This window comes from Dendrobium catenatum, unplaced genomic scaffold (genome assembly GCF_001605985.2).
Source record: "Dendrobium catenatum unplaced genomic scaffold, ASM160598v2 fragScaff_scaffold_1056, whole genome shotgun sequence".
NCBI classification, from domain to species: domain Eukaryota; kingdom Viridiplantae; phylum Streptophyta; class Magnoliopsida; order Asparagales; family Orchidaceae; genus Dendrobium; species Dendrobium catenatum.
The window spans coordinates 7,287,063-7,298,989 of NW_021319518.1; the positions used below are offsets into that span (position 1 = coordinate 7,287,063).

Below are 11,927 nucleotides of genomic sequence, written 5' to 3' on the forward strand. Positions count from 1 at the left end.
GAAAATGCCCCTCGCTCGCCCACTTGAACAGTTCATCTGTATGTCCCCAACCGCATTTCCGCGGTTTGGTACACTATACGTATTTCTACCTCAAATTTGCGCTTTTCCAAAGAAAAAAAAGGATAATAATGATTAATAAATAACTAAAAATGTCCTTAAATTTAAAAAATATACACTTTAATTTAATTTAATTTGATTTTGTCGTTAAGTGAAAATTAATTAAAATGAAAATATGTCAGCTTATTCATTTAATTTTAAAAGTTTTCCTTCGATTGGTTTTTTATTTAAAATAATATAATTACATTGACATTTTGTTTAAATTTTTATTATTTTATTCCTTTATATTTTCTATGTGTTAAAAATATGGGTTTTTTTAGAGCCACTCAGAAGTCATGTAAAAAAGAACTTTTATTTGGTCCGGTGACCGGACGTAGAGCTACGTTCGGCCGGCACTGAGATCGCGCCACGTAGCAGGCACAAAACCAAGTATTTGTCGATTTTTCTCGGCAATAACGAGAAATATCATTATGTGAAGACAAATACCGAGCAATACCGAGTAATACAGAGCAATACAGAGAAATACCGAATTTTTTCTAGGAAAACTCAGTATTGGTCTTGACAGAGCTGTATTTCTCGTTATTGCCAAGCAATACCTAGCAATACCGAGTAAATAAGTGGTGAACGCACGTAGAGCTACGTCCGGCCACCGGAGGTAATAATTGTTCTGTAAAAAATATAACATTCTTATTTTATGTGATTTAGGAAATATATATACCATTAGCATATAATTTATAGGTTCTTAAAAGGTACTTACAAGTGCCTAATACAATAAGAGCTTGATTGAAATGATCACCTCGACCTCCACATGGATTCAACTGTTAGAGAATGCATGTGAGTCACCGGTATCAAGAATATCAAAGAATGACCTCAAACATGAGTTGCAAGTAGCTCGTACATATCCATTGAAATTCTCAAAAGTCACTCTCCTCGATAGGGGGCAACCCCCCAAGGCTATTTGCTCTCAACCAAATCAGCAAGCCATCATTGGTGCTTCAACAATGCTACAAGGAAGTATAATCTAAAACTTTCTAGGGTCCGATCCTCCGAACTCAACTGATTCTCAAACCGCAATTACCATAACATGAAGGAACTTGTCCTTTGTATCTAGTAGTCCAAAAATTTGTGCTATAGACTCATCAGCACAACCAAACATCATGTCACGACCAATTCCGACCGGAACAAATCCTTTCATGTCGGGCCGCGACAGATAGTAATTCAGGATCTAGTTTTTGAATTTGCTTCAAAACTTTCTTCTAGATATTCAAACAAATAAAAACACACAGAGCTGCTATAAACTTTAAATACATATATAGAAATGCATTCACTATTTTCTTCTTTCTTTCATCAAAATAATCATATACAATATAGTGCATGGCTAAAGAACAGAACAGAAAAGTCATGACTGTACAAAATCAAAAGTATAAAATACCTAATCACTGATCGGACACTAAATTGCTAATCCAAGACTTCATTCCCTTTCCCAGAACCTGAAAACCACGCAGAAAACAAGGATGAGCTAACAGCTCAGCAAGACTACACTCACCAATCAAAATCTCCAGAAATTCACCGTCGTACAGAAATCGTATAACAAACAGAACAGATACTTGATCAAATAGAAATAAAATCACAGATACCTGAATTCAAATCAGAGTGCAGAACAGATCTTATAAAACTTTCAAATCACAGAACGGGTCGGATCGTACAAATCAGAATTCAAACTAGATAAAATCACATTTCATATATCACATTCCACATATCACATATCATATATCCCTGACCCTGACAGAATCTCGACGGATTCTGACCCCTTATGCCTCCCTTCCCTGACATTGACAGAATCTCAACGATTCTGGCCCCTTATGTATCCCTTTGTGCTTATAGCACCATAACAGAACAGATATACAGAATTTTCAGAACAGAACTTATTTTCAGATTTTTCAGATTTTCCTGACACAGACAAAATCTCAAAGGATTCTGGCCCCTTATAACTCCCTTCTGATAGCACATCACATCAGAACATTTAATTCAGAAAATCGGATTTCGTCAAAAAATCGTCAGCGGCATAACGGCAGTATACGGAATTTACACAAAATTCACAAATTCAGAAATTTACCAAATTACCAGAAATAGTGTAAAACAACATTGTAAGACTTTTATTCTACTAAGGCAGTAAATTCAGACATCCAGATAAATTGTTATTCGATCAAAACTCCGCAGAATTCAAAATACCTGGTAAAAATATTCCATATAATACTCAAAACGTGCACAATTATCATCTCTGAAACATATCAAAAGTTATGCGGTAAAATGTTCATTAGTGCAAAACGGAATCAATTATTCACTAATGGAAACAAAATTCGAAACAGAAAAGTCGTCAAAAATCTCATTTCTGAAAATTGAGAAAGGCGGAATGTGCCTTACCTTGAGTCGGTCAACTTTCTTAACTGCAGTTACGGACTGAAACAGACAGAAGTCGCCCAAAAACTACATTTTCTTCTTTTTCATTCGATTTTCTCTCTCGTCCTTTTCTATCTCTTCAAAAGATCTCATTTCCATATATATCCAACCAGATTGTCCCGGACAATCGCAAATCGTCCTAGACGATCGCAAATCGTCCCGGGACGATTTGCCCTCTGGATAAAATTTGTTTAGACGTGAACAGTAATCGTACCTGGACGAGTTGCTCTCTGAAAAAATTTCGTCCAGACGAACCCCAGTTCGTCCTGGGACGAACTTCGCTGTCCCAAAAACCTGTACAAACCTGTACCGATCGTCCCAGGACGATCCAACTTCGTCCTGGACGATCCTAAAAGGAAAACAACTTTCACACATCAACTTACCAACTTGCTCAGGAGGCTCATCATGCTTGCTCGCCCAAAGAACTCAGCATGAGGCCGAGTGTTGAGCAAAAGATAAGAGTCACAGAGTGCCCATTAATTGAGAAATGTGTCATGGACATGTACTATCCACAATGAGTCATAATTAATAATGTATTTCTTACATCTTTTATGTAAGTTTCTCTATAACGCTCATATTCCTATAAATAAGAGCTGAATAAACAAATTTGAGAGTTTTTGGAATATTATTGATCTACTTGAGTATTTTTTTTATGATATTTCTTTAGTCTTTTCCTAGACTCTCCTTTCTTTCTCATATACTAAACTTTCATGTTCTTATTTTCTAAGATTTCTTGCTATTAATATCAAGTGTCATCCACAAACACATTTGAATCCACTGACTATAATATAGGTACACCTCAAAGAATAGTAGAATCGAACCATTCATAAAACATGAATGCTCCCAACTACACTTCTCTCACAGCGATCTAATGAAAATAAAGGAAACATGCACAAATATGATCCATAATACCTTCTCCTATATACATGTTACTTTAGATTTTTTAAATATTTTAAGATTTTAATATTATGTATTATAGAATCCATTAAATTAAAATAAATAAATAGCCCTTTGCCTTCTAGTATTTCATGCTACTCTCACACCTCATACTAAAAATATGCTGAATTTAAAAGAAAGAGAAATGTTGCTCCCACTAAAATACACTCCCATGGCTTTCAAAACACTTGCATTAACAATATGACCAAATGATAATAATTTATAAAATCTGACACATCCAAATGGAAGATTTAGGCTTCCTTTAGGACGACTTTCTTAGTGCTGCTTAAGCAGTTTTCTAACACAAAAAGTTAGAAAAATTGCTTTAAGAAGTAATAAGAAAGTCGTATGAAACGAAGCCTTAAAAATTTTTTTATGTTAAAAATCAGTAAGAAAGTCGTCATAAACGAAACCTTGAAGTAACGAGAAGCTCTCTCTAATATATTATAAAGTTGCCAAATTGGAGTATTCAAAATATTCACTCTATGACCTTTTATTTTTCTAACTTAACAATGTAATCCTCTCAGAGAAAAAAATAATCAGATCACTGATCATTCAAGCCAAACGTCATATTACTACACAGTTTTCAACTTGCAAACCACTGGTTTCACAGCACATTAAAAGACCGGCGCTTTGATAATACGTATGTTCAAAGGAGTTTTCTTTGAACTTTGGTGGCATAAACTGGTAAATAAAATACATTGATGGCGATGATAACAAGAAATATTTGGAATAGAAAATTAAAAAAAAATAAAATATTTAGCATTTATTTATGTTTTTAAGTAAAAAAATTATTTGAAATGTTTAAAAATTATATCATACTCTTTATATTAAGTGAATCCTTATTATTTTTCTTCTAAATTTTTTTTTTTTTTCATTTCGTTATGATAATTGTTTGAATCATAATAATTTTTTCTCTATCAAAATAAACAAACTGTTTTGCGAGCTGGCTTGAACTCATAAAATAAAGCTCTTAGTATAGTAAGGGTTATTTATAATCTACCACCTGAATTTTATTTTTTTCCCCAACTAGGGCTGCAAATGAACCGAGCCGAGTATGTGAATGTTCATGTTTGAGTTCGTTTATTATTTGATTGTTAAAGTTCGGTTCGTGTTTGATTCGAGACTTATTGTTTGTGTTCATGTTTGGTTCGTTTAAAATAATGGTGTTCATGTTTAGTTCATATTCGGTTCATGTTCGATTCGTTTAGTATTTATGGAGCTTTAAACAAATAAGTCTTAACAAGCTATGTTCGTGAATATATTTAGCAAATTTTTTTACACTATCAAACAAGGACGTTCATGAATAATTATAATGAGTATTCTTGAGCTATCAAATGAGCAAGATCATGAATAAATACATAACTAGTATTTCAAGCTACCAAATGAGCTCATTCACAAACAAACGATATATGAATCATCTTATATTTGTTCATGAGCATCTTAAACAAACAATCTAGCAAATAATGACAGATGTGAAATGACTCTTGTTCATGAAAAAATTCATTCTATTAAAGGTATAAAATAAAATGAAATTAAATTTATAATAAAAGCATTTGTCTGTTTAAAATGAAAATATGATTAAGCTATATGAATTTATTTATCGAGCTTATTCATGAGTTCTAAATCGAGCATGAATCAAGCTTCTTATCGAGCTTGTTCACGCGCTTCAAATGATGTTGTTCATGAACATAAATGAACCTAACACATTAGTGTTCAAGCTTGTTTATTTAAGGATAGAGTATTAAAATGTTGTTCAAATTTGTTTGTTTAGTTAATTAAATGATCGCAAACGATCTTTAATTCAACTGAGCAACGAACAGCTCGTCGAACATTTGGTTCGCTTGCAGCCCACCCCCAATCGATCTTTTTTCATGCAATTTGCCCCTCCAAAAATTGAAAAACCTCTTGGCCTTTCTCTACATTTTCATCCAATTATATTGAACATTTCTAACGCTAACAAAAGCAAGTCTATGAAAAACGATTGTCTTATAGGGATTATCCTATGCTTGATATAAACTTAAGAGCGCCTATGTGGTAGGAACCTTGACTTGATTATCACCCTAACTAATAAAGCATGTTTAAAGAATGAGTAGTTTACTAGGTCAATGGGTAGGTTCTCAGACATGGATCCATTAGTGGAGTTGATGTGGCACAATATGCTGATCAATCATTAGAGCTCAAAGCAAGAAAGAATATTCAATTAATCATGGACCCATATCTAGTAGTAAAGTGAAGAATCTTATATAGAAGTCAATTTTAAGATGTTTTATTTTTTTGTGAAAGGCTATGCTTTTGTATTTTCAAATTTATGGCCACATACAAATTTTAAAATTTTAACATCTTGAAATCATTAAGTTTGAATTTTACACTAATTTAGCCAACCAACACTAATCGATAGGGCAATTATAAGATAGTTAACACAAGTTCTCTCCTCCCAACACTAGTGGCTAACCCTTCTACCTCTTCCCTTTTTTGTTTGAATTGAGATAGCTTTCATGGAATTACTATGACTTTATTTGGTATGATTTTCTTTCTGTTTCTTAAAGTGATTTTTTAGTAGAAAAATATTAATTTTTTACTAAAAAAACTACTTTAAAAAGCAGTAAGAAAACCGTCCCAAACAAAGCCTATAAGTATTTGCTTTAATAAAAGGAGTATTAATGTTGTCTAATGATAGTTTAGAAGGTAAGGATGGCCGGTCTCACCATTAAAAGAGTTTGTAGGACATTTTACTTGACCCTAATTTGTAGGACATTTTTATAAAAATTCCTCCATTCCATGTCATTTAACCAACAAATCTTTCACAAAATGTTATAAAGGGTTGTCCACCGACCTCTATAAGGTTTTTTTGAAAAAAAAAAATCAAATAAAAACGATGCATAAATGCATTAATAGAAGAAATTGCAAAGCTCCCATAACTAATCACAACAAAGCAATGCAACATAAGTTAATTCCTGCTGCTACTTGGCCAATCTCACAGTTCTTACATTCGTTAAGCCAACCCTAAACGGCTAAACTTGAATGGCATAGCTATTATAAAAAACTGATCATAGATAGCATCATAGCAGTAACAATGGAATTGAAAAAATCTTACACCAAAAATAAACTGATTCACATAAATCATATTTAATTAGGGAGATTTATCCCATCCATGAATTAATTACAGGAAGCAAAAAGAATTAACTGCTCTTCTGGGCTTTCTTTGCAGGAGGTAAAGTCCCAAACACAATATCCCACAATGAAGATGTGATCCCAAAACCCTTGGTTTGAATTTTGAAGTGATGGTTTAGATGATAACGCTGGTAAAGACAAAAAAAAAAAGAGGTATTTATTCTAAGACATCGCTTAGCACGGCTTTTTCCTGCTTCTTAAAGCAGATTTTTAGTAAAAAATTAAAAAGCTGCTTTAAGAAGCAGTAAAAATGCCATCCCAAACTTCATTTGGGACGACTTTCTTACTGATTTTTAAAGCAAGTTTTTTAGTACAACAATAAAATTTTTATACTAGAAACCTGCTTTAAGAAGCAGTTAGAAAGCTGACCCAAACAAAGCCTAAGTTTGACAAAGTGATATAGGGATTAGAGCAAAGGTACCTTGAGATGTCTAGCTGGTTCTATGGATGGTGATCCATGGTGGAGGTAGTAGTGTGTGCAATCATAGATCACATAACCGAGCAAACCACCAGCAAATATGGCAGGAGCAGAAGCTGGGGTCGATAAGAGTCTAATTAAACCCCATAACTGAAGTGCCCGCCAACAGAAGAAATGGCAGAATTAGTGTCAATGGATAATATAACTTTACTGAAACATATTTTATAAAATGCAACATAAACAGGTTCTTCACAAATATGCAAATCTAGGGATACTGCTGCAAGCCCCAAATCATTGAACTCCATATTGATGGGAGATAGATATGGCGTCCAGAATTCCAGCAGATCCAAAACGAATTTTGACAAAAAATTCTGACCTCAAATACACTCAAATATAAACTCATAAACTTTGAAAAATAATTATGGGACCGGATAAACTCTTAATTTTTCTTTGCTACAAAACGTTGATTGAAGAATCATTTGTAGTACTAGATTGCCCTAGCAAAGAAAACACATACTCCTCTCAAACCTAGGGGCGGATCCAGCCTTAATTTTCAGGAGGAGGGGGGCAAAAAGTGTAGAGTTTTTTTTGTCTTGAAGTTGGCTCGACCCCTATTTGTTCATATCCTTGATCATTGTACGTTTAGCAGATATGTCAGGGGTCCAAGGGGACAGCACCCCGTGGCGGGGTTCGGTTAGGTCGCGCGGTCAAGGGGCAGCACCCCTGCGGGGGTTTTCGGGGCCAGCGCCCCTAGAACAAATTTTGGTCGTAAGAATATTTTAGATTTTCTTTAATATTTATCTTTGTATTTGGATCATCGATTGATTATGCTAGGGGCAATTGCCTAAAGGCCATAATATTTTAAAACTTTTAGGGGGGCAATTGCCTACAAATTCATCTAATAAAGACTAAAAAGTAGATTGAGTGGGACAAATTACCTAAATAATCATATAATAATTTTTTTTTTATTTTTTCAGGGGCGGCAATTGCCCCCCCTCGGCATAGGGTGGATCCGCCCATGCTCAAACCCATACTCTAAACTATTCACAACTCTTCCTCCATTTCATAAGCATCCTCCAATACCCATAAACTAGTAACCAAAATCATAAAACTCTTCTAAATACTTTTATATAGCCATCAGACCAAATAGAGAACACTTGGACTGAGTTTTTTTCCCTACATTTCAACATATTCTTAAACTTTACAAAACTCTATCATCAAATCCAGATCACAAGTTCACATCCTATGCTAATCTTTCATCATTTACAACTATTTACATCACATAAAGGTCACTTTCTAAAATGACATTTCAAATCAGCTAACACTAGACTAATGTTGGCATTTTTATAAATATAACCCTCTAAACCCCTCATCATTCCACCATAAATTCTAGAACGCTTCTCTAAATATCAAAATGAATATCCATAATATTTTATAGCTATTAATTTCACCAGAAGGTTACACATCACCATTAGTTAGCCGGTGCATTTGCCCACTAAAAGGCTTTGGATTTTATAAATTATATATTGAAGTACCTTAAGGGAAGTCCAAGAGGAGGCTCAATATTCCACAAAACACAAAACAAAAGAACACAGAGAAATATATTGATGCAACTTGAGTAAGAGATGAGGATGATAGATCCATCTTTGATTTTTGCATAAAATTGTGGTCAATTGCAGTAAAAACAAACACTCTTGGCTAGAATTAGCATTGAAGAGGAATTTTGTTGCATTGCTCAAAGGAGTTTATGAAGTTATCCAGCTAAAAGATTAACAAATGATCTACAAATACATAATACATCTCCTACATCTCTTTATACTGATAGTAAATCCAAAATAAGTATGGAATAATCTCATTCAACACGGTAGAGTTAAGCGCATAAGAATTAATCACTCATTCATGAAAAAATCAATTGACGAAGGTACGCCAAACTTATGTTATAGTTGGTGTTCTCACAAAAATTTCAAACAAAGAAGTTTTCGACAGAATGTTAAGCGTGTTGGGAATGATACATGTATATTCCCAAATTTGAGGTGGAGTGTTGACAAATATGAAAAAAAATTAATTCCATAATAGGCAAAGATCTAGCAGTTTTCTCCAAAATCAAGGAACTATTTCAATTTAAATTGCTCTAAGGATCTTCAACAGTTAACTAGCTCAATCCACACATCCAACCATTTTCCTCAATAGGGCATTCATGTGGGCAGAACTATTGTTTCCATCAAATTACTGCCTACCTATCTTCTCCAAATGGCTGCCTCCTGCTATTGCCGCCCATGGGTGGTCATCCGTGGCAATTAGTTTTCCTGATTTTCCCTTCTTCAAGCCTCAATACCTTCCATGTATTGCTCCGATTATTTCCTTTTAATGGCATTTATTCACACCATATTTTGATCTTGGGAAGAAGGAAATACAGCATATGTGATTTGTTTAGTTTCTATTATAATCTCTTCATTGTTTTGGATGTAAATGTGTATAAATATCCTATAATTCAGCAAGAAATACAAGATTAACAATTTTCTCTTAGAAATTATATGTTGCTAGTGATATCAGTATAAAGTTCTAAGCAATAATCCAACGTCTAATGAATATAATGCACACCATGAAGGGTTGACAGTTGAGGGAACTCAACTCCATGAGTACAACCTTCACTAATTTTTATATCTGTATATTTAACAAAACTGGATAGCCATTAAAAGAGAAGCATAATACTAAGTTAAGTGTTGCAGAGATGAGGATGCTTAGGTAGATGAGTGGCTTTACCCTTAGAGATAGAATACGAAATGAGCATATACGTGAAAAGGTTGGAGTAGCTCCAGTGGAAGATAAGATTAGAGAGAGTCGTCTTAGATGGTTTGGTCACATTAAACGTAGGCCTTCCGATGACCCGGTTGGGAAAGTTGAGATATTAGATTTGACTTATGTTAAGAAAGGTAGAGGTAGACCAAAAAAGACTTGTTAGAAAATATTAGAAATGATCTTTTTTTATTAGATTTAAATGAGAATTGACACAATGGCGAAAAAGGATTCATGTAGCCGACCCCACGTAGTGGGACAAAGGCTTCATGTTGTTGTTGTTGTTGTATATTTAACAAAACTGGGATATGAAATTTAGGATAGACAATGTTTTCTAAATTTGAATCATTATGGTTCCATTAACCATAGTTATATTTTTCCTTTTAGATACTTATTTTAACATTAACATTTAAAATATCACGTTTAAGAGCAAAACTTACTGGAATGCAAAGAATGGCGGTTGCAGCAGGTGGAAAAACAAGGCGCAAACCATCCATAGGGTGCTTATGATGACATCCATGAAGCAGATAATGGAATGTGTTTGCCCTGCCCATTGGTTTTTTGATAAGCTCTTATATGATTTATTTGGTAATAGGAACAAAATTTCAGTCTGAAGCCAGTCAATAAAAACAAGAGAAAACAAGCATACCAGTAACTTTTTGTCTTCACGTGGAAAAGGAATCGATGCAAGGTGTACTCAAGCAATGTCCATACCAGTACTCCAGTCATAATCAGCAAAGCAGCCCGAAATGGCAACATTCCCATGCGAATTGAAATCAATGCAGACCAGCAAACAACTGGAAGCCATACAATTGGGATAACCCACCATAATGTTCGCGTCAAAAACTGATAATATGAGATGCAAGCCAGTTAGGAATATCAAATATCAACAAGTTAAGAAATTCAATATCAAGTACGCTCCTATTTAATTCTGCTAATGATGCACACCAGTTTACCTCCATAAAGTTATTTTCAAAAAAACGTGGTCCTTCCTTGCTCACAATAGGCTGGTGAACCCATTCTTGGTAAGCTTCCTCAAGTTGACCGACCTAATAAAAAAATAAAGGTTTCAATACTCATGATCTGAGAAAAATGGCAGGTTTGAATTGAAAACTTTTGGCTTCATCTTTTGTTGGCAAGATTGACCTGAAAATTTTGGTATTGTGAATTATCTGCAAGATGAAGAAGTATAGAAAATGCAGCAAGCAGGCTGATGATAATGAAATAAAATCATAAAATAGTTGCTAGATTTAGCTTTTTGTTCTCAAAGGCATCCGGCCAACAAATCATTTTAAAGTTACTACCATTTTCCCTATTAAATATATTGGCCTCTACAAGTAGCAGCTGCATTTAATAATGTTAAACTTATTAAAAACTAAGGCTTATTTTGGGACAAATTTCTTATAACTTTCTAAAGCAGTTTTTTAGTACAGGAATTTCTTAATTAAGAAATTTTTTAACTTAAAAATTATTTTAAAAAGTAATAAAAAAGCTGTCCCAAATGAAGCCTAAATCATTTGCAAGAAAAGCAACAAGAAAGGAGCTAATCAAAAATATGTATTACCTGACAAACTAAAGGCTTGTTTAAGTCCACTTTGAACTCCTTTGCAACCATTGTGATTCCCAGTGTGCTGAAGCACATAAAGCAATAGAACATTATATTAAGAAAGATATATGGGAACATAATGGTGATTCAAATGAGAGTATGGTGCTTCCCCTCCTAGGTGGAAAAATATTCAAATGGGAGTGGAATGATAAATCAAAAGAGAATATACCGAGATTCTTCTCCTCATAAGTACGTAAAATTTAATCCCATTTATAAATATATCAGACAATTGGCACTTAAAAAATAGCTTTCGCACGGGCACCAAAACATAGTTAATAAATATCACAAAAAGCCTAGTCACGAACCTACTCTGTGACAAAAGAAGAACAATATGATGAGATGTCTGAAGCAAAATCTTCATTTTGAATTAAAAACTAAACAAACCTTAGTATTTTATAGCAAAATACATTGGAGATAAATAATAGTTATAAAATAAACATATCACCTATAATAATAGTTTGATACCATAGTAAATTTAGG

General features: G+C 33.8%; 1 protein-coding gene across 1 annotated transcript; it reads right to left on the bottom strand.

Annotated features, from left to right (window-relative positions):
* Positions 1–6,478: 6,478 nt before the first annotated feature.
* Positions 6,479–11,489, bottom strand: LOC110103415 (dihydroceramide fatty acyl 2-hydroxylase FAH2). The gene is made up of 6 exons (XM_020832128.2): positions 11,406–11,489; positions 10,798–10,890; positions 10,491–10,687; positions 10,282–10,387; positions 7,049–7,195; positions 6,479–6,755 (listed from the first exon to the last, which is right to left on the bottom strand). The coding sequence occupies exons 1-6, from the start codon at positions 11,481–11,483 to the stop codon at positions 6,636–6,638; spliced, it is 741 nt and encodes a 246-aa protein (XP_020687787.2). The 5' UTR covers positions 11,484–11,489; the 3' UTR covers positions 6,479–6,635.
* Positions 11,490–11,927: the final 438 nt, after the last annotated feature.